Raw genomic sequence first — 18618 nt, 5'->3', positions numbered from 1 at the left:
TTAATCTACTGCATTGTCACTAATTCCTGATGAAGCATAAAAGAAAAGTGTGAGCCACACTCTTACATCTTCATTTTTGAAACATACCTTGATTCACGGACCCTCCATGTGTTACTTGTCAGATTATTTATTAGGTCTTGAAGAATTTCATTCACATATTTGTCAACCTAGAGAAAAAAAGATTCATGTGTTAATTTACTTTTGAGGTTAATTCATTTAGAGAAAAATTATATGTAATAAACCCTAGTTATTAGGCATATCAATGTTACTTATCAATCCGCTTCTACTCAAGAACGAGAGTCTTAACCATTATTGGTTAAGCGTCCAACAGAGTGTGCAATCAATATAACCCCTTTAGAACCCCAGGTCGCCTTAAGGAGGAAAATGACGCTTGCATCTAAATGATCAATACATCTAGCCTAGTTATTTCTGTATTTCCCCTAAAGGGCAAGTATTTGTTAGTACATGTTAAAAGATCTGGTTGGTTTAAATGGCGTTGTCAGCTTTCACTTACTGTAGCCTTGTCAGTGACCAGAGCATCCCATATACTTGTCATAGCCTGCCGGACTCCAGTGTTGGGGTCAAACTGATAGCGATACAATCGTGGCACAAGTTGTGGTAAAAATGGAGCGAGCTGTTCCCCAGCCTTGGTAGCAATCACATTAAAGCCAAATGCAGCTCCCTGGTGAACACAAGCAATTAGGGAGATAAGTCAACAGGTACAATTATAAACACCATTTGGATATTACTACAGAACTGAGGGTACTCCTCTTGAAACAGGTACAGCAAATAAAACAGACTTTTCTTATTCTTTAATTGCAGACCTTGCATTAGGTAGTTTGGGCTGTTTTCCACTACAGCCCTGCAACTCAATCAGTGTTTGTTTTTAAATAAATCCACAAACAAGGGACTGGTCTGTAATTGCCTAAGATGCTTACTCATGTCTCAGCATGGTTTCTATTGTAAAGATATTCAAATATGTCAGAACGCTACTGTAACTTAACTTGGTATTAATGAAACCCCAAGTCCTGTGAGGAAAAATAAAAAACAAAAAAAAAAAAGACTTGACTGTCTTGGGTACATGACCTCAATTTTTTAATTGAAGTCCCATACAGATAAACTTTAAACTGCTGAACATTTTATCTGTTACATTCAAGTTTTCCCAAGTCACACCTGAGTTTTAGGTCTTCTACTTAAAGTGGAACTGAACTCAGAATTTGAAAAAAGAGCATTGAAATGCATGTTAGAAATTGCAGGCAAAAGCAGTACAATAAATGTACAAACATATGTAAATAATGCTAATAATATGTAATAAATCCCTAAACTCCGCCCCCCTGTGGCATCGGCTGCTGCGGCAAGTCACGTGGTAACTGCCCAGCAAGCTTGAAAAGATACCTGGGAAGAATCCTCCCTGCAAGTCAATACCTCGTGAGAGTTCCTGCTGCCTCTGCTGTTACAGTGCATCATCAGGAGGCGCCTTGTAACAGCAAGCAAAGCACACGGAGAGGCTAGATAAGACAGGATACAAGTGCAGTGGAGAGGAGGGAGAGAGCCTTGTAAGAAGTTGGAGGGACATCAAGGGGGAAGCAAGAAAGTAACAGCAGAGGGAGGCGAACTGACAGCTGGGGAGGCTAGATAAGCCAGATGACCAGAGGAGTGGAGAGGAGGGAGAGACGCAAAGAGGGACATGAGATTAGACACTGGAGGAAGCAGGAGAGAGAGAGCAGATTTTTGCAGAGACAAGCAAGAAGAGTAGTGGAGGGACAGTGGAAAACAGAGAAAGCCCAGCAGACGCTGGTGAGAGACCTGCACATGCCTGGGAGCAAAAGATTTCCCTCCCCCTGCACAGTACAGAGACCAGCAGTGTGGCAGCTCTGTGTCCCTGTGCCCGCTTTGTAGGTCTGTCAGCTATGGGTCTCTGTGCCCTCTCTCTGTGTGTCAGCTCTGTCTCTCTGTGCCCGCTCTGTATGTCTGCCAGCTCTGTGTCTCTGTGCCTGCTCTGTGTGTGTCAGCTCTGTGTCCTTTCTCTGTCTGTGTGTCAGCTCTGTGTCTCTGTGCCTGCTTTGTAGGTCTGTCAGCTATGTGTCTCTGTGCCCTCTCTCTGTCTGTGTGTCAGCTCTGTCTCTCTGTGCCCGCTCTGTATGTCTGCCAGTTCTGTGTCTCTGTGCCCGCTCTGTGTGTGTCAGCTCTGTGTCCTTTCTCTGTCTGTGTGTCAGCTCTGTGTCTCTGTGCCTGCTTTGTAGGTCTGTCAGCTATGTGTCTCTGTGCCCTCTCTCTGTATGTCTGTCAGCTCTGTCTCTGTGCCTGCTCTGTATGTCTTTCAGTTCTGTGTCTCTGTGCCCGCTCTGTATGTCTGTCAGCTCTGTGTCTCTGTGCCCGCTCTGTATGTCTGTCAGCTCTGTGTCTTTGTGCCCGCTCTGTATGTCTGTCAGCTCTGTCTCTGTGCCTGCTCTGTATGTCTGTCAGCTCTGTGTCTCTGTGCCCGCTCTGTATGTCTGTCAGCTCTGTGTCTCTGTGCCCGCTCTGTATGTCTGTCAGCTCTGTGTCTCTGTGCCCGCTCTGTATGTCTGTCAGCTCTGTGCCCTCTCTCTGTCTGTGTGTCAGCTCTGTCTCTGTGCCTGCTCTGTATGTCTTTCAGTTCTGTGTCTCTGTGCCCGCTCTGAATGTCTGTCAGCTCTGTGTCTCTGTGCCCACTCTGTATGTCTGTCAGCTCTGTGTCTGTGCCCGCTCTGTATGTCTGTCAGCTCTGTGCCCTCTCTCTGTCTGTGTGTCAGCTCTGTGTCTCTGTGCCCGCTCTGTATGTCTGTCAGTTCTGAGTCTCTGTGCCCGCTCTGTATGTCTGTCAGCTCTGTGTCTCTGTGCCCGCTCTGTATGTCTGTCAGCTCTGTGTCTCTGTGCCCGCTCTGTATGTCTGTCAGCTCTGTGTCTCTGTGCCCGCTCTGTATGTCTGTCAGCTCTGTGCCCTCTCTCTGTCTGTGTGTCAGCTCTGTCTCTGTGCCTGCTCTGTATGTCTTTCAGTTCTGTGTCTCTGTGCCCGCTCTGTATGTCTGTCAGCTCTGTGTCTCTGTGCCCGCTCTGTATGTCTGTCAGCTCTGTGTCTCTGTGCCCACTATGTATGTCTGTCAGCTCTGTGTCTGTGCCCGCTCTGTATGTCTGTCAGCTCTGTGCCCTCTCTCTGTCTGTGTGTCAGCTCTGTGTCTCTGTGCCCGCTCTGTATGTCTGTCAGTTCTGAGTCTCTGTGCCCGCTCTGTATGTCTGTCAGCTCTGTGTCTCTGTGCCCGCTCTGTATGTCTGTCAGCTCTATGCCCTCTCTCTGTCTGTGTGTCAGCTCTGTCTCTGTGCCTGCTCTGTATGTCTTTCAGTTCTGTGTCTCTGTGCCCGCTCTGTATGTCTGTCAGCTCTGTGTCTCTGTGCCCGCTCTGTATGTCTGTCAGCTCTGTGTCTCTGTGCCCACTCTGTATGTCTGTCAGCTCTGTGTCTGTGCCCGCTCTGTATGTCTGTCAGCTCTGTGCCCTCTCTCTGTCTGTGTGTCAGCTCTGTGTCTCTGTGCCCGCTCTGTATGTCTGTCAGTTCTGAGTCTCTGTGCCCGCTCTGTATGTCTGTCAGCTCTGTGTCTCTGTGCCCTCTCTCTGTCTGTGTGTCAGCTTTGTGTCTCTGTGCCCGCTCTGTATGTCTGTCAGCTCTGTGTCTGTGCCTGCTCTGTATGTCTGTCAGCTCTGTGTCTCTGTGCAGTCTCTCTCTGTCTGTCAGCTCTGTGTCTCTGTGCCCTCTCTCTGTCTGTGTGTCAGCTTTGTGTCTCTGTGCCCGCTCTGTATGTCTGTCAGCTATGTGTCTCTGTGCCCACTCTGTATGTGTCAGCTCTGTGTCCTCTCTCTGTCTGTGTGTCAGCTCTGTGTCTCTGTACCCGCTCTGTATGTCTCTCAGCTCTGTGTCTGTGCCCGCTCTGTAGGTCTGTGTCAGCTTTGTGTCTCTGTGCCCGCTCTGTATGTCTGTCAGTTCTGTGTCTCTGTGCCTGCTCTGTATGTCTGTCAGCTCTGTGTCTCTGTGCCCTCTCTCTGTGTTTCAGCTCTGTGTCTCTGTGCCCTCTCTCTGTCTGTTAGCTCTGTGTCTCTGTGCCCTCTCTCTGTGTGTGTCAGCTCTGTGTCTCTGTGCCCTCTCTGTATGTCTGTCAGCTCTGTGTCTCTGTGCCCGCTCTGTATGTCTGTGTGTCAGCTTTGTGTCTCTGTGCCCGCTCTGTATGTCTGTCAGCTCTGTCTCTGTGCCCGCTCTGTATGTCTTGTCAGCTCTGTCTCTGTGCCCTCTCTGTATGTCTGTCAGCTCTGTGTCTCTGTGCCTGCTCTGTATGTCTGTCAGCTCTGTCTCTGTGCTCGCTCTGTATGTCTCGTCAGCTCTGTGTCTCTGTGCGCGCTCTGTGCCCTCTCTGTATGTCTGTCAGCTCTGTGTCTCTGCGCCCTCTCTCTGTGTGTCAGCTCTGTGTCCTCTCTCTGTATGTTTGTCAGCTCTGTGTCTCTGTGCCCGCTCTGTATGTCTGTCAGCTCTGTGTCTGTGCCCGCTCTGTGTCTCTATGCCCTCTCTGTATTTGTCAGCTCTGTGTCTCTGTGCCCTCTCTCTGTCTGTGTGTCTATTTTCCAATATGGTCGTCCAAGCCCACTAACAGAAGTAAAACTGCTAATTGATCAGATTAATGGGATTCATTCATTTTTCCATCAATCTGATATAATTGGGTAACTTTTTTCCAACCATTACTGGCCATGATCAAATTGGATGTTCGATTGTAAGTCCCGGGGATTGGATCGTTAATGGACACCTTTCCTCTCACCCTTGCCACACACAAAAACACTTCTCTGGTTCAAGGAGAATTCCAGAGCCGGGCACTAGTGTAGCTAAACTTTAATTTTAATATTCTGGTATGACTACTCTGACTAGCTATGGTTGCATAGTGGTTAGCACACTGGCTTTACAGCGCTGGGCCTAGTTCAAATCCCAGCCAGGGCACTATTTGCACGGAATTTGTATGTTCTCCCCATGCCTGTGTGGGTTTCTCCCAAAAATGTACAGAATAAGTTCATTGGCTTCCACCTAAATTGGCCCTAGACTGTGATACTACATTACAAGATACATAGACATATAACTATGGTAGGGACTAGATTGTGAGCCCCTCTGAGAGGGACAGTTAAGTGACAAGACAATCTACTCTGTGCAGCGCTGCGAAAGATGTCAGCGCTATATAAATACTAAACAACAATAGTCTAATGTCCTACTATAATATTATTATGTACTTATACAGCACTGACATCTTCTGCAGCACATTACAGAGTACACAGTCATGTCACTGACTGTCCTCAGAGGAGCTCACTTTTATAATAAGTAAAGGTGCCCATACATGGTACAATTTTTCATTTTTTGGGGATTAGATAATTTAGTTCGATTATTCAGTTAGATCGAAAATATAAAGATTTTTGTCCGATCTGATTTTTTTTTGGTACTTAAATTTTTTTCTTATTGAGGAGAGTACAACGTAGAATAGAAATACGATAAAAGTGTTCATGTAGTCAATACAATCAGTAAACATGAATACTTAAATCCTCAACAGAATTTTTTCCAAAAATATTATCAGATGGTAAGCAGAGATATATCCACAAATATTAGTACCGTTAACATTTTGTAGGAAAAACCTTAACCCACATTAACACTGTTGTTGCAATAACCATTTTAAACAGGCTGTATAAAAAGTCTCGAATCCCCCTAACCCTCCCCTTTTCACCCCGAATCCTCCCCCAATCAAGACAACATATTCCCGCATTACTATCCCCAGTTAAAGAAAAGGAAAGAGAAAGCAGCATCAGGTAATTGCTTCTGCCATGACAATATTAATGTCCCAAAAGTTCCACACCTTTTCGAAGGCCGGTACGGAGTTATTTTTAATAGCCGTTAGGTTTCAGAGAAACTATTTTGGATCGAACCCTATCCAATGTTGGAGAGGATGGGGACCTCCAAAGAGCTGCAATAGACAGTCTGGCCGCAACCAGGATAATATTAGCCATTTTCTGCGTGGGTACCCGAGTCTTCGGAATAGCGAGGCCAAAAAGTAGTATCCAAGGATCATGTGGAATTTCTTTGCGAATAGTCTGGTTCACTAGCTTATGGACTGAAAGCCAGAGATTCTCAATTTTAGGGCAAAACCAGAATATGTGTTCTATTGAGCCTTTATGTCCACAGCCCCTCCAACATCTGTCGGACACTGATGGGGAAATGCACATAAAGAGATGACTGTGCAAGACCTTTTATTCAGTAAACAGCATACAGCCACGAATGCAACAGTTTGACAAATAGTAAAGATGCATCAAACCTGGTGATGGAGGGTGTCTGGTGAGCTGGGAAGGGTGACCAGGGGATGAACAGGACGGCACTACAGCCATTTCACGCCAAAACCGGCGCTTGCTCACGTGCAATGTCCTTAGAGAGACAGCGCCGTACGGCTCCCTTCATATGACCTTCAGGCCGCGCCTCCGGCGCTGTCTCATTGGCTGGAGTGTGTGCAAGGAAGAGGTCAAGTCTGAAGGGGCGGTGATCCCCTTTCATGCGGCAAAAAATCCGCATGACGTATCAAATAACATTGCTGGGATGCGTGCTTAATGCGTACAAAAATTGGGGAAGCGTGATCAATGCATACAAAAATATGCTAAGACGGAACAACACTAGCCCAGACATGTGTGAGATACAGGCGCAGGATCTTACTGCGCGGCTGGAAGCCAGGAAATATGATAAGTGTTCCCTTGCAAAGGCTCAGGATAGGGCTAGAAAGGTGGATAGGCCTTCCCTCCTCTCGAGTGATTTCGGCCGGAAAACCAACAAAAGAAAAAAAGAATGACACCTTTACTTTCACCTTCGATTATACAACCATGTCCAAAAAATTGACCCAAGCTATTAAGAAAAATTGGGGGATAATAGCGAGTGATCCTGCTCTCAAAAAGGTCTTCCCCGACCCTCCCTATAGGAGAGCGCCTACGTTGGGGGACACCCTCACTCGAAGTGAATATTGTTCTCCCCCAGTCACTAATTAGTTGACAGCCAGATGCCCAAAGGGCAACCATAAATGTGGCAATTGCAGTTTCTGTAATAACATGTGGGAGGGTACGAACTACCGTCTGGGTAGTCTCCAATGGGAAGTGAGAGCAATTATCACGTGTCAAACCAAGTTGGTTTCTTACGTCCTTTTCTGTCCCTGCCTTTTCTACTATGTTGGCAAACCAAACCAAACCTTGAAGGAAAGGATAGGGGAGCATTTTAAGTCAATAAAACCGGGCAGTGGTTGCCCTAGACCAGGGGTCTCAAACTCAATTTACCTGGGGGGCCGCAGGAGGCAAAGTCAGGATGAGGCTGGGCCGCATAAGGAATTTTACAATCGCGGCGCATCGCCGCCTCTGCCCGCCCCTCTCACTCTTCCTTCACAGAGAGGGGCGGGGAGAGGCGGCGATCCGTGCGGCTATTGACGTGAGGAGGGGCAGAGCTGAAGCTGAAAGCTCTGCCCCTTCCAGGAAATGCCGGCGGATTGCCCCCCGGACGATTTGGAGGCTCTGCAGCCCTCGTTTAGCGGCGCGGATGCGGCGGATTACTTGGGAGCACTGAAGCGAACTAAAAGGAAGCTTTTGCCGGCGAGGGCCACAAAATATTGTATCGGGGGCCGCAAATGGCCCGCGAGTTTGAGACCCCTGCCCTAGACTAACTGAGCACGTAAGAGAGGTCCATGGTGGCAGGGCGAGATGTTTGAGATTTGCTGGTCTCCTCCATGTCGCCCCGTCCCGGAGGGAGGGGGGGGGCGGGGGTGACCGTGATTAGGAATTGACCAGACGAGAGTCTAGAGTCATATTGCGTGCTGAGGCTATGGGGCCCTTAGGTTTGAATGATAGGTTGGAAATGTCATGCTTCCTTCACCCCTAGTGACCTTTCTTCTCCTTATATTCATGAAGTGCACTTATTGGACCACCCTGGTCTGATGTATTTTCCTTCTCCCACTGAGGAATTGCCTGTCTGTTCGGTGATCTTTTGCTTTGATCTCCATTTTATCTGTGTATCTATGGCTGGGTAAGTTGGCCTATTTTTTCCCTCTGTTCCTTTATGAGCAATGGTGTAATAAACACAGCTAGTACCCCCTTTTTATTTGAAAGGACTGTGATCCCGTTGATGGGGCCACTTGGAGGATAGGTTTTTATACCGGATCCTCCTTGCTCTATCCACAGTACTTTGGACGTCGTGGAATAAGGACAGCGGAGCTATAATTTTGGTCGCAGTCGACTTTTTATGCCGAGTATGGCCAGTATGGCTCTATGCGATTAGAGTTGGATCTAACAATCAGCCATAGATCCCAGCACACTTCAATGGAGTGGATTCAGGTTTTTGGGGGCTACTCTTTCTTCTTTGGGTTTCTCTCCTACTAACCCAGGGTACTCTCCTAATACCCTTTGAGGGCTGTTCTCCTTTCTGGGGTTCCCCTATTGACATAAGGTTGCTATCTTGCACTGTCTCGGTGGGGCTCCTGGTCTTCTGTTCTGCTTTTTCTAGCCGCTTGTCTGACCTATAGACCTTACAAGTAGTGCATAGATAGGGATGCAAAATGCCCGTAGACCCTTTGTTTATTAAAACGAGGGGCCTTTTAACCTTCCTAAGTATTTTAGGCTTTTCTCCCCTCGGCAGGGGGAGATATGGTGGCGTCCAAGAGGGTGATTGCACCCTGATGGGTTATTGGACTCGCTTTGTCACCCCTGACCTCCCTCTTTTCTTTAGTAGGTTTGAGGGTGGTGTTAAGGGGGCTTTTTTGTCTTAATATGTGACAATAAAAGTATGATTTTAACAATGCTAGTTATTAACAATAGCAGCGTTATGAGACGATGCTGAAGTTTAGGGGTGCACTTAATTATGCACAATGTTTATGTATGCACTAGGTCACGCGTGTTATGAAAGATGCCACTCACTTTAAGCCCTTTGTGAGCTCCTCTATGTTCAATAAGATTTACAGTTCATGTTTTGTATTGTTGTATGCTTTTGCACTCATGCCATATTTTTGTATGCATTAAGCACGCATCCCAGCAATGTTATTTGATACGCCATGCGGATTTTTTGCCGCATGAAAGGGGATCCCCGCCCTTTCAGACTTGACCTCTTCCTTGCACACACTCCAGCCAATGAGACAGCGCCGGAGGCGCGGCCTGAAGGTCATATGAAGGGAGCCATACGGCGCTGTCTCTCTAAGGACATTGCACGTGAGCAAGCGCCGGTTTTGGCGTGAAACGGCTGTAGTGCCGTCCTGTTCATATATATATAAATATATATATATATATATATATATATATATATATATATATATATATATATATATATATATATATATATATATACACACTAAAGGAGAATAGCTGCTTTTTCCAAGGGAACCCATCTCGCGTGCGGGGGCGTTTAGTCCACTCCACAATTTGTCTAATAGTGGGAAGCTAAGTTATAAGCCTTTAAGTCAGGGACCCCCAGCCCCCCCCCCTCTCTGCCATCATCACCTTATGGGAGACCCTAGGTCTTTTGTTCCCCCCAGATAAAATCGAAGGAAATCAGCTTGTAAGGTTTGAAGAAGTTTTAAAGGGACCTGTACTGGAAGGGTTTGGCATAAATAAAGAAGCTTTGGTAGGGAATTCATTTTTAAAGCATAAATCCGTCCCATCCAAGAAATAGGATAAAGCAGCCATTTCTGAAGATCTGTCTTTATTCTCTTAAAGAGGGGCGTGAAATTAAGTTCAAATTTGTCATATGAGGGGACAATATGAACCCCTAAATATTTAATTCTCCGAGATTGCCACTTGCATGGGAAGTTTGATTTAAGCAGTGTGACCGACTCCTGTGGAATGTTCAATGGCAGGGCTTCCGTCTTATCTGTGTTCACTTTGAATCCAGATATCATTTCAAAATGGGATAACACCTTTAAAAGATTAAGCAAGGAGATGTGGGGCTGAGTCAATGTGAGCAGAACATCGTCCACAAACTAACAATGATAAGTTTGTATTATGCGTCTCCCACCATGACTCCCTGAATATCTGGGTTAGATCGTATGGCTTGGGCCAAAGGTTCTATACTTAAAGCAAATAAAAGCGGGGAAAGGGGACAGCCCTGATGAGTACCATTTTTTATTGTGAAAAAGTTAGGGGGAGCATAAGGCAGTTTCAATGCTGACGAGGTGTTAGAATATAAGGAGCGAACTGCTGTGAGGAAAGGACCCCGAAAACCAAACACCTCCAGTGTCTTAAATAAAAAGGGCCAAGGGAGGCAGTCGATGGCCTTCTCCGCATCCAAACTTAGGAGCAGAGAAGGCCCCCGACCGCGCCCCATGATCTCAACCAAATCTATAGTTCTGCGAGTATTATCCCCGCCTGGCCGTCCTTCACAAAACCAACCTGATCCCAGAATACCAAGGATGGCAGAATGTCAGTCTGTTTGCTAAAATCTTAGTGAATATTTTTAGATCAGAGTTCAGTAAGGCAATCGGCCTATAGCTTTGCGGCTGTTTAGGATCCTTACCATCCTTGGGTATAACAGTAAGGAACGACTGTTGAAGGGAATCAGGAAGGATGTTTTCCCCTGCAAAAACAAATTAGTCAGGACCACCAAACGAGGAGAGCGGACCGAGGAGAATTTTTTGTAGTAGATATAGAAAAAGCAGTCAGGCCCCTGGGACTTTTTACCAGGAAGGGATTTCAGGACGATTTCAGGACCTCCAATACTTCCTCCAACGTTATTGGATCATTTAAGGTCTTCAATTGCTTCTCCGACAGTGTAGGGAGAGAGAGAGAGAGACGAAAAGAAGTCTGCCATCTTATCGGCAAGGCTTTCAGAGGATAGGGTTTGAGGTAGGGCATATAACTGTTTATAATAATTGGAGAAGATTTTCTGAAATTTCTAGAGGATCAGTAGTCGGGGTACCGTTGGACGACCGTAATGAATGTACCATCTGTAGGCTCTGCTGCTGTCGAAGCTTTCTAGCCAAGAGAATATGTGGTTTATTACCCTTGTCATAATAATTTTGCTTCAGCTACATTAGGGATTTTTTTACTTGGGCTATCTGTAAGCCATTTACTTTTTCTTTTGCAGCTAGAAGTGCAGAGTGGTGTCTCTGAGAAGGCCATAGCTGATGCAGATTTTCAGCTTTGCTCAGATCAGCTAAAGCCTCCCCGGAGAGCCTTAATCCTCTGTTTGCGCCAAGTAGCCTCTGATATCATAAACCCTCTTATGAAGGCTTTATGAGCTTCCCATAAGGTAGAAAACTCAGCCACTGTACCCTCATTTAGTTCAAAGAACTCAGTAAGTTTATCCTTTGTACCCTGAAGAAACGTCTGATCATTTAATAAGTATTCATTCATACGCCAAGCTGATATCCTTAGGGTTAGGAGACAATTGGAAAACAAACGGTGAATCCAAGTCATTGTTTGAATTTCAACATTACCCAGGAGGGGTAGGAGAGACCTACTGCCCAGAAAATAATCAATTCTTGTATATAAGGTCAGCGGGGTGGGTCATACGCCATAGATCCAGAAGATTATATTCCCTTGAGATTTGGCGGAAAAGACGGGATAGTGAGTTTATCTTGCGCTGGGAAATATCAGAAGCAGATGAGGACCCATCTACGTTAGGGGACATTACCAGGTTATATTCACCTCCCAGCAACCAAGGCAAACTTGGCATTGATTCCGCCCTAGCAAGAACTTTACGCACTAGCCCTAGCAAGAACCTTACGTACAAAATCAATTTGATCTAAATTAGGAGCGTATAGGTTTCCCAATAAAAGTTCCATCCCTTGAATTTGGATATGCAGCAAAATAGAATGACCACGAGGATCAAGGACTGAACTCAAAGTGAACCTTAAAGTGAACCTCCGGACTAAAAATCGACTCAGCAGCACTGAAAAGGCTTTGTGTTTCTTTAACAGTTTCACAGCATCAGAACTATGTTTCTCTTATACAATCCTCATTTTTAGCTGCACAGAAGAAAACTGCCCGGGCTTTTTTCCCCTGATGCTGTGCAAAGCATGATGGGATTTCTGATTTTATTGTTCTCATTCTGCTGTTTTGGTGCAATTTTTTTTTTTTACATTTTGAATTTGACATTTGAAGCCTAGCATGTGCAGCTGGGAGGGGTAATCAGGACACAGGACAGTTGGAACTGTCTCTCCTGCTCCTTGTCACCGCTTTTCAACCAAAAAGATGGCTGCCTCCATGACAAAGATGGCAGCCCCCATGAATCACAAACATCTGCCTGTTCTTTTAAAACAGGGTGGGTAAGAGATTATATTACCTATCTATTCTAATTAACATAACTAATGTAACATGATGACAGTATGTTTAGGCTGAAGTTCCCCTTTAAGTCAACAAAAAAAAAATGAGTTTTACTCACCTGGGGCTTCCCTCAGCCCCCTGTAACTGATCGGTGCCCTCGCTGTGTCTCTCTGACCCTCCCGTCTCCGCCGGCGGTTACTTCCGGTTTCGCCGTCAGGACCCGACAGGCTGGGAACGCGAGTGATTCTTCGCGTTCTCAGCCACAATATCGCCCCCTATACTGCTATTGCGGCAAGGAAGGCCACAGTAGCAGCATAGGGGGTGATATTGTGGCTGGGAACGCGAAGAATCACTCGCGTTCCCAGCCTGTCGGGTCCTGACGACGAAACCGGAAGTAGCCGCCGGTGGGGACGGGAGGATCAGAGACATGGCGAGAGCACCGATCAGCTACAGGGGGCTGAGGGAAGCCCCAGGTGAGTAAAACTTTTTTTGTAGACTTAAGTGCCTCTTTAAGATTTGAGCGGGGCGTTACGATAGATCAGTATGGCTACCCCTGTCCTCTTAGTAGGTGCAGAGGCATAAAACACCTGAGGATAGATCTGGGATGAGGACGACGGATGAGCTGAAGCTTTAAAGTGTGTCTCGTGCACCAAAACAATATCTGCATTTAGTCGTTTAGCTTCTCGGTACAGTAGAGGTCGCTTACGAGGCGTATTAAGGCCCTTTACATTCAATGCTACTATGCGAACCATTAATAAATTGGGGGTGGAAATATAGCTGCCGAATTTACAACTGAGAGTGAGGAGGGCGGGGGACCCAGAGCCAAGCCTGTGAAAAGAAAAAAAGTTAGTGGTAACCAACATTAGAACAGTAGAACAGTAAACCAAAACAAAAACCAAAAACCCATCTCTAGGGTAACCATCTGAGAACCAGTAAACCGTGACTGAGGTTGTTCACCATCATGCCAAGTCATGGAGAGACCTAGAAAGTCATCCAGTAAAAAAAAAATAGCATGTTGCAAAATTAAAAAAAAAAAAATAAAGAAAAAAAGATAATCCCTCCGAGAGTCCAAACTGGGTAGCGGGGTGGTCTCCAGAAACGGGGTACCATGTTGTAGACCAACGGCCAGGGATCCAAGGGGACCACTCCGGCCCGGACCTTTCATAGTCTCGCTTTGCTAATCAAGGAGGCCTGTCTTCTCAGGGAAAGCTGCTCCATAGAGGGGAGGAGTTCTGACTTCCAGAGTGTAAGAGCCGCTTTTGGGGAACCATGTTCCTTTCTATTGCGGGTCTGGTAGGTTGAGGCCTGGGTGATGCAGCTAGTTCAGATGCAGATGTGTCCCCCCCCCCCCCCCAACGCTTGCAGACCTAAAGACTTCAGGAAGGGGTTTGCCTCGTCAACATCTTGCAGTACAAAAGTGCGGCCTCTCTGAGAGCTTGAGTGACATGCCGCAACTTTCGCCTCCTAGCTAATGTGATAGGAGATAAGTCATTATAAATTGCAAGTGAGACACCCTGAAAGGATACCGATTTCTGATTCCGTGTAGCATTGATAATCAGTTCTTTAGATTTAAAATAATGCATACGGAAAACTATGTCTTTTGGTGCTTGTGAGTTTCGAAATGCCGATCCTAGGGCCCTGTGAGCTCTGTCCATTCGCCAGGTATCAGGAGATTGATCAGGTACTACAAAATTAAATAGGTCCACAAGATATGGGCAAATGTCAGCAGCTTGAACTGTGTTAGGGACCCCTCTAATCCTGAGGTTCTGCCTCCTGTCCCTGTTCTCATGATCTTCCTGAGCCAAACGGAGTGATCTAATGTCAGCCTAAGTTTGCTCAGGTTCGTCAGCCAGCAAGTTATAGTTTTGAAGCAGTTCATCTACTTTCTTTTGTAAGGCATCTGTGCATTCTTCTATACCTGTCAGCTCAGTTTTCAACTCTGACAAAGCTGCGTGCAGCATAGCATTGATCGTAGTGAGGAGGGAGTTCCTGTGCTTTTCCAGGGCCTGCTCAAGCATGTCTGCAGTAAGCTGTGATTGCTGGGACTGCTGAGGTGAAGTTTGGCTCTGAGGGGGAAGAGACAGGACCTGGCATCATTGTGGCATTTCCCTCCTTTTGCTGCTGGGGCGACTTGCTACTCACTGAGGCGTGAGATGGATCTGGCATGGCTGCTGCGTTCCCTGCTCCTTGCCGTCCGGCGCCATCTTGATTCTTCCTGGCATCACGGAAAAATCGATCCAGGCGGGCCAGGTAGAGCCTTCGGCGGCTCCGTTTTAGCTGTCTGCCCCTTCTTCATCCTCTCCGCAGGCTGTGGCTGAGGATCCCCAGCGGAGGTAAGCGTTCAGTGTATCGGAGATCGGGTCCGGGCGTGAGCGGAGCTCCCTTAGCTAGCGGCCATCTTGGGCAGAGCCGCGCATGCGCTCCCCCGATCGGATTTTTATTGAAAAAACAGGATAGTAGTTTGTTTTTCTTGATTGAAAAAAAGGTTCTTTGCAACTTTCATTCGATTTGATCATTTTGGTCGAAAAAACATGACAATTGAATGTTTTTATTGTGCCGTGTATGGGTACCATAAGGAAGAGATAAGCAGGGAAAAATTTACAGCAGTACATAGGAACACTCAGACATGCTATTCCCATCCCAGTTTAAAAATCACGTTTATCGATAGTTCTCTAACTAGAGTCAAAGCTCTTTACCTTTCGTGATGTCCACATGGCATGGTGGTTTGCAAGATTCATAAATTTGTATATTAAATCTGGCTGACTGAGGTCACTCGCCAGAGCACATAGTTCTTTATATGTAGACAGACCCTGCCTAGAGGAAAAACAAAGAAAAAAAAATTACACACCGCTCAGGTACGAGTCATTTTCACATGTCTTAATAAATGGTATAGGAACAGAGGTGCCGACAACTACGGTAAGCACAACCCAAAGAAGAGATGGGAAACGCCATCAGTCTGCTCACCATTATTAGTGCTCACTTAATCCTTTAGAGTCGTATCCTGGCAAGATTGACTGCCATCACTCTGAGCACAGAAAGAAAAAAAAAAGAAAAAAAAAATATGCCTCTATTCAGCTCCTTTCCCGGTGCTGAAAAAGCTGCCAAGTGTCATGCATGAGCACTGCAACATATGGTTCCATGAACAATAGCAACAGCCGTGGGTGGCACTAACCACTTACTACTCTAACTGCAGTAGCCTAATCTGTTATGAATATGCAGTTTGGCTGCCTGTACCATTGTGATGACAGAAAATGATCAGTAGATTCAGAGACATTGGCTAGCGATCACAAAGTGAAATAAAAGTTGAACTTGTGACCCTTTTGGTTACTATCCAACCCATAGGGTCAAAAGGAAGATTTGATTGTCAAACAAAATGAAATACATTTTACAGTAAGCCCTTGATTAATTGTATTTTCATAAAATATTTTTAATGCACACATCTCCATTTTCTTTCATTCTGAGAAGGTAAGATGTTACACTTATCTACATAACTACCAGTTATATACAACTCAGGGCACCTCCACCCTTGTTTAGTATAGTCTATACCAGCCTTTCTCAACCTTTTTACCTTGGAGGAACCCTGTAAATAACTTTTGGATCTCAAGGAACCCCTGCAAACAATTTTTTGGTCTCGAGGAACCCCTACATTTATTTTTTGCAGGAGACATGGTCTTTAAATAGGCTGGGCTGCTAATTTCACTATCTCCTATTACACTGCCACTTATTATACTGTCTCCTGACCCCCCAATTTAGTGCTTCTTGTTACAGTACCACCTATTATAGTGTGCTCTATTATACTTCCCCCACAATGGGGTAAAATGCCAAGGAACCCCTGCAGAGTCCTCAAGGAACCCTAGGGTTCCAGGGAACCCTGGTTGAGGAAGCCTGGTCTATACCATAAGGGGTCCTAGTAATGAGGACATTGGTGTCCTCAGAACTTATTCAGGAGAGCGACCAACCAGCATCTGCACCAACAAACCTGGGACACCGAGCGGGGATAGTTAAATTCCTACAGGCTCGGACGGTGGTTGCAAGTTATTGCAACTCACCTTTCTGAGTATATTACTTACGAGCGTATTAATTTCCCTTTATCCATTGATTCTGCACCATTGGGCTCCTGGTCTCTCCCATCCCACAGATACTTGGTGGTTATGGGTAACCATTAAGGATCAACATTTCTCCAGAAGCCTGTTATACTTGGGTAAGCACTTAACCATGTATACCTGGGGAAAAGTGGGACTGAAAAACAGTGACGGGCTTTGAAAAATCATAAATAGCCGTACAGTGGCTGTAACATACTATGAAACAAAAAAGGGTGCTTTAGCATCTTTATTTAGGTGTTTGGAATGGTCCAGTTAAAATACATAAATCAGTTCATCAGCCATGTTGATAAACAATGCTAATTTTTTTTTTCAACAATATTTTTTAATTGAAAGCAGAGTTTTTGTAGAGCATATACAAACCTAGCAAGGGAGGAGGAGAGCGGAGTGAATTTATCACAGGCAGAGAGCTGGACATGCTATCAGCTTTGCCTATGTGTAATGTTTACAAACAACATGGCTGCTCTTATAGTATCACAGGAAGAAGTAATCATATAATGTTGAAGCTGTTCGCAGCTAGATTTGCTGTGTAAACTATCTAAACTTTAGATAAGATATATAGACAAGTTACTTGTTATAGTTAGTTTTTCATCTCGGATTCGCTTTAAGAAAAATCTTAGCTGAAGATCCACATTGACAATGTCCAGGTGTTTAAAGAGGTCTCTCCATAATTTACCCAAATATCTAAACTATATGCAAAATAAAATAACCAGAAATAGCTTACCACAAAAAGGTCACTTCATTGTACATTCAGAATCATTGTGAGCATTACTCTGGGTTTAGGAAGAGTCAGATTGCCGTGGAGTGAAGGTGGCCATACACTTACACATTTTTTTTCAATAGACAATACATTAGATCCAATATAAATATAAAGATCAAATCTAATGAAAATCTATTGACATTGTATATATTTTTTATCGATATTCTAATTAAAACATTTATCTTATAAAGACTGTTTTTTGCTAGAGTTATCCCACAAGGAATTCAAAGTAGTGCGGGGGAGGGAGGGTAAAGCAACAGTGTGAGATTAGGTAGGGCCCTGCACAGCGTTGTACAAAGATTGCAGCTGCAGAGGCGAGACACACACTTTCTCTTTTTGCAGCATTTAGTTTTCTGATTAGGAACTTAAAAAAAAAAAAATTATGAGGATATTTAAATGTGCATTTTCTATTTTTTTATTATTATTTTTTTTAAACCAATAACTGACTAAAAAGAAAACCTGTGCACAGATCTTAAAAGCGAGCTACTGAAAGAAGTCGAGTCACCAATTTATTGTAAAATCCTTGAAATATATACAGTTGATCTAGATGAAACTACTATTCTGTTTATTGGCAAAAAAAAATTATAGCTTACCCATCTGGGGTTTTACCGAGAGAAGTGCCTTGAAACAACTCTGTGTCACCGGATACCTCATGCCTCGACCTGGAAGACAGATAGAGCATGTTCAGTGTTCATTTGTACGGACCAAGAATGTGTACATAAAGCCCATTTCATTTAACACTTTTCCTAATCGTAACGTCTCAATAAAGAAAAGACTTCAAGACTGGATGTTTGCACGCTAGTAGAACGTTTTACTCAACACTGGTATAGATCAGCAAGATTGAAAAAGTCCACAAGGGCAATTCCAGACCAATGCTGAACCAGTCACCTCACGTGTTAAGAGGAAGATGTGAAAACAGTCCAATGCCATTCAAGAGCTACACAACTTGAATGAAATGCCTATAGATAAAAATAAATAAAATAAATAAAAAAACCCGAAATGAATGGCCCATGCGATATTATGCCTAGTTTTGACTGCCTAATGCAGTACATCATCAAAAGGGCAAAACACTGCACACAACTTACTAATAGTAGCTTCACTGCGGTTCATCAGCAGTAACCTTCTGTCATAGGCAAAATAGTTCTCTCACTCCTGCTGCTCTCCTTTACACAAGATGCGGCCAGCTGGTGCAACTTATACTTCTCAAAGTTGTTTAAAGGTTATTCTCTTTAAACCTCTAAAGCACCATACTCCCTGCCCGACTGGTCCTGCGACATCCTCTTGACCACGGTCGTCAAGTGACGCTTCCTCCTGCCGGGGGGAGTATGCACGACGTCACACAATGCTACACGTCGGCAGCGAACAAGACTTTAAGCGGTACTTTGTGCGGGGGGAGTCGGGGGTCTTAGCAATCTGATCCACCGTGATGGTTGTTATTGCGGCGCAA

General features: G+C 45.1%; 1 protein-coding gene across 2 annotated transcripts in view; it reads right to left on the bottom strand.

Moving 5' to 3' along the window:
• The window catches only part of ECPAS (Ecm29 proteasome adaptor and scaffold), a 184324-nt gene that overhangs the window by 79647 nt on the left and 86059 nt on the right, over nucleotides 1-18618 (bottom strand). For both annotated transcript variants that reach the window (XM_068234316.1, XM_068234317.1), the window contains 4 exons: nucleotides 17765-17833; nucleotides 15008-15125; nucleotides 515-682; nucleotides 88-167 (listed from right to left, as the gene is read on the bottom strand). In XM_068234316.1, the coding sequence (XP_068090417.1) occupies nucleotides 88-167; nucleotides 515-682; nucleotides 15008-15125; nucleotides 17765-17833 (435 nt within the window). The remainder of the gene's footprint in view (nucleotides 1-87; nucleotides 168-514; nucleotides 683-15007; nucleotides 15126-17764; nucleotides 17834-18618) is intronic.

The sequence above is a fragment of the Hyperolius riggenbachi genome, chromosome 1 (genome assembly GCF_040937935.1).
Source record: "Hyperolius riggenbachi isolate aHypRig1 chromosome 1, aHypRig1.pri, whole genome shotgun sequence".
Lineage (NCBI taxonomy): Eukaryota > Metazoa > Chordata > Amphibia > Anura > Hyperoliidae > Hyperolius > Hyperolius riggenbachi.
The sequence above is the reverse complement of the archived record's forward strand: the minus strand, read 5'-3'. Positions and strand labels throughout refer to the sequence as shown.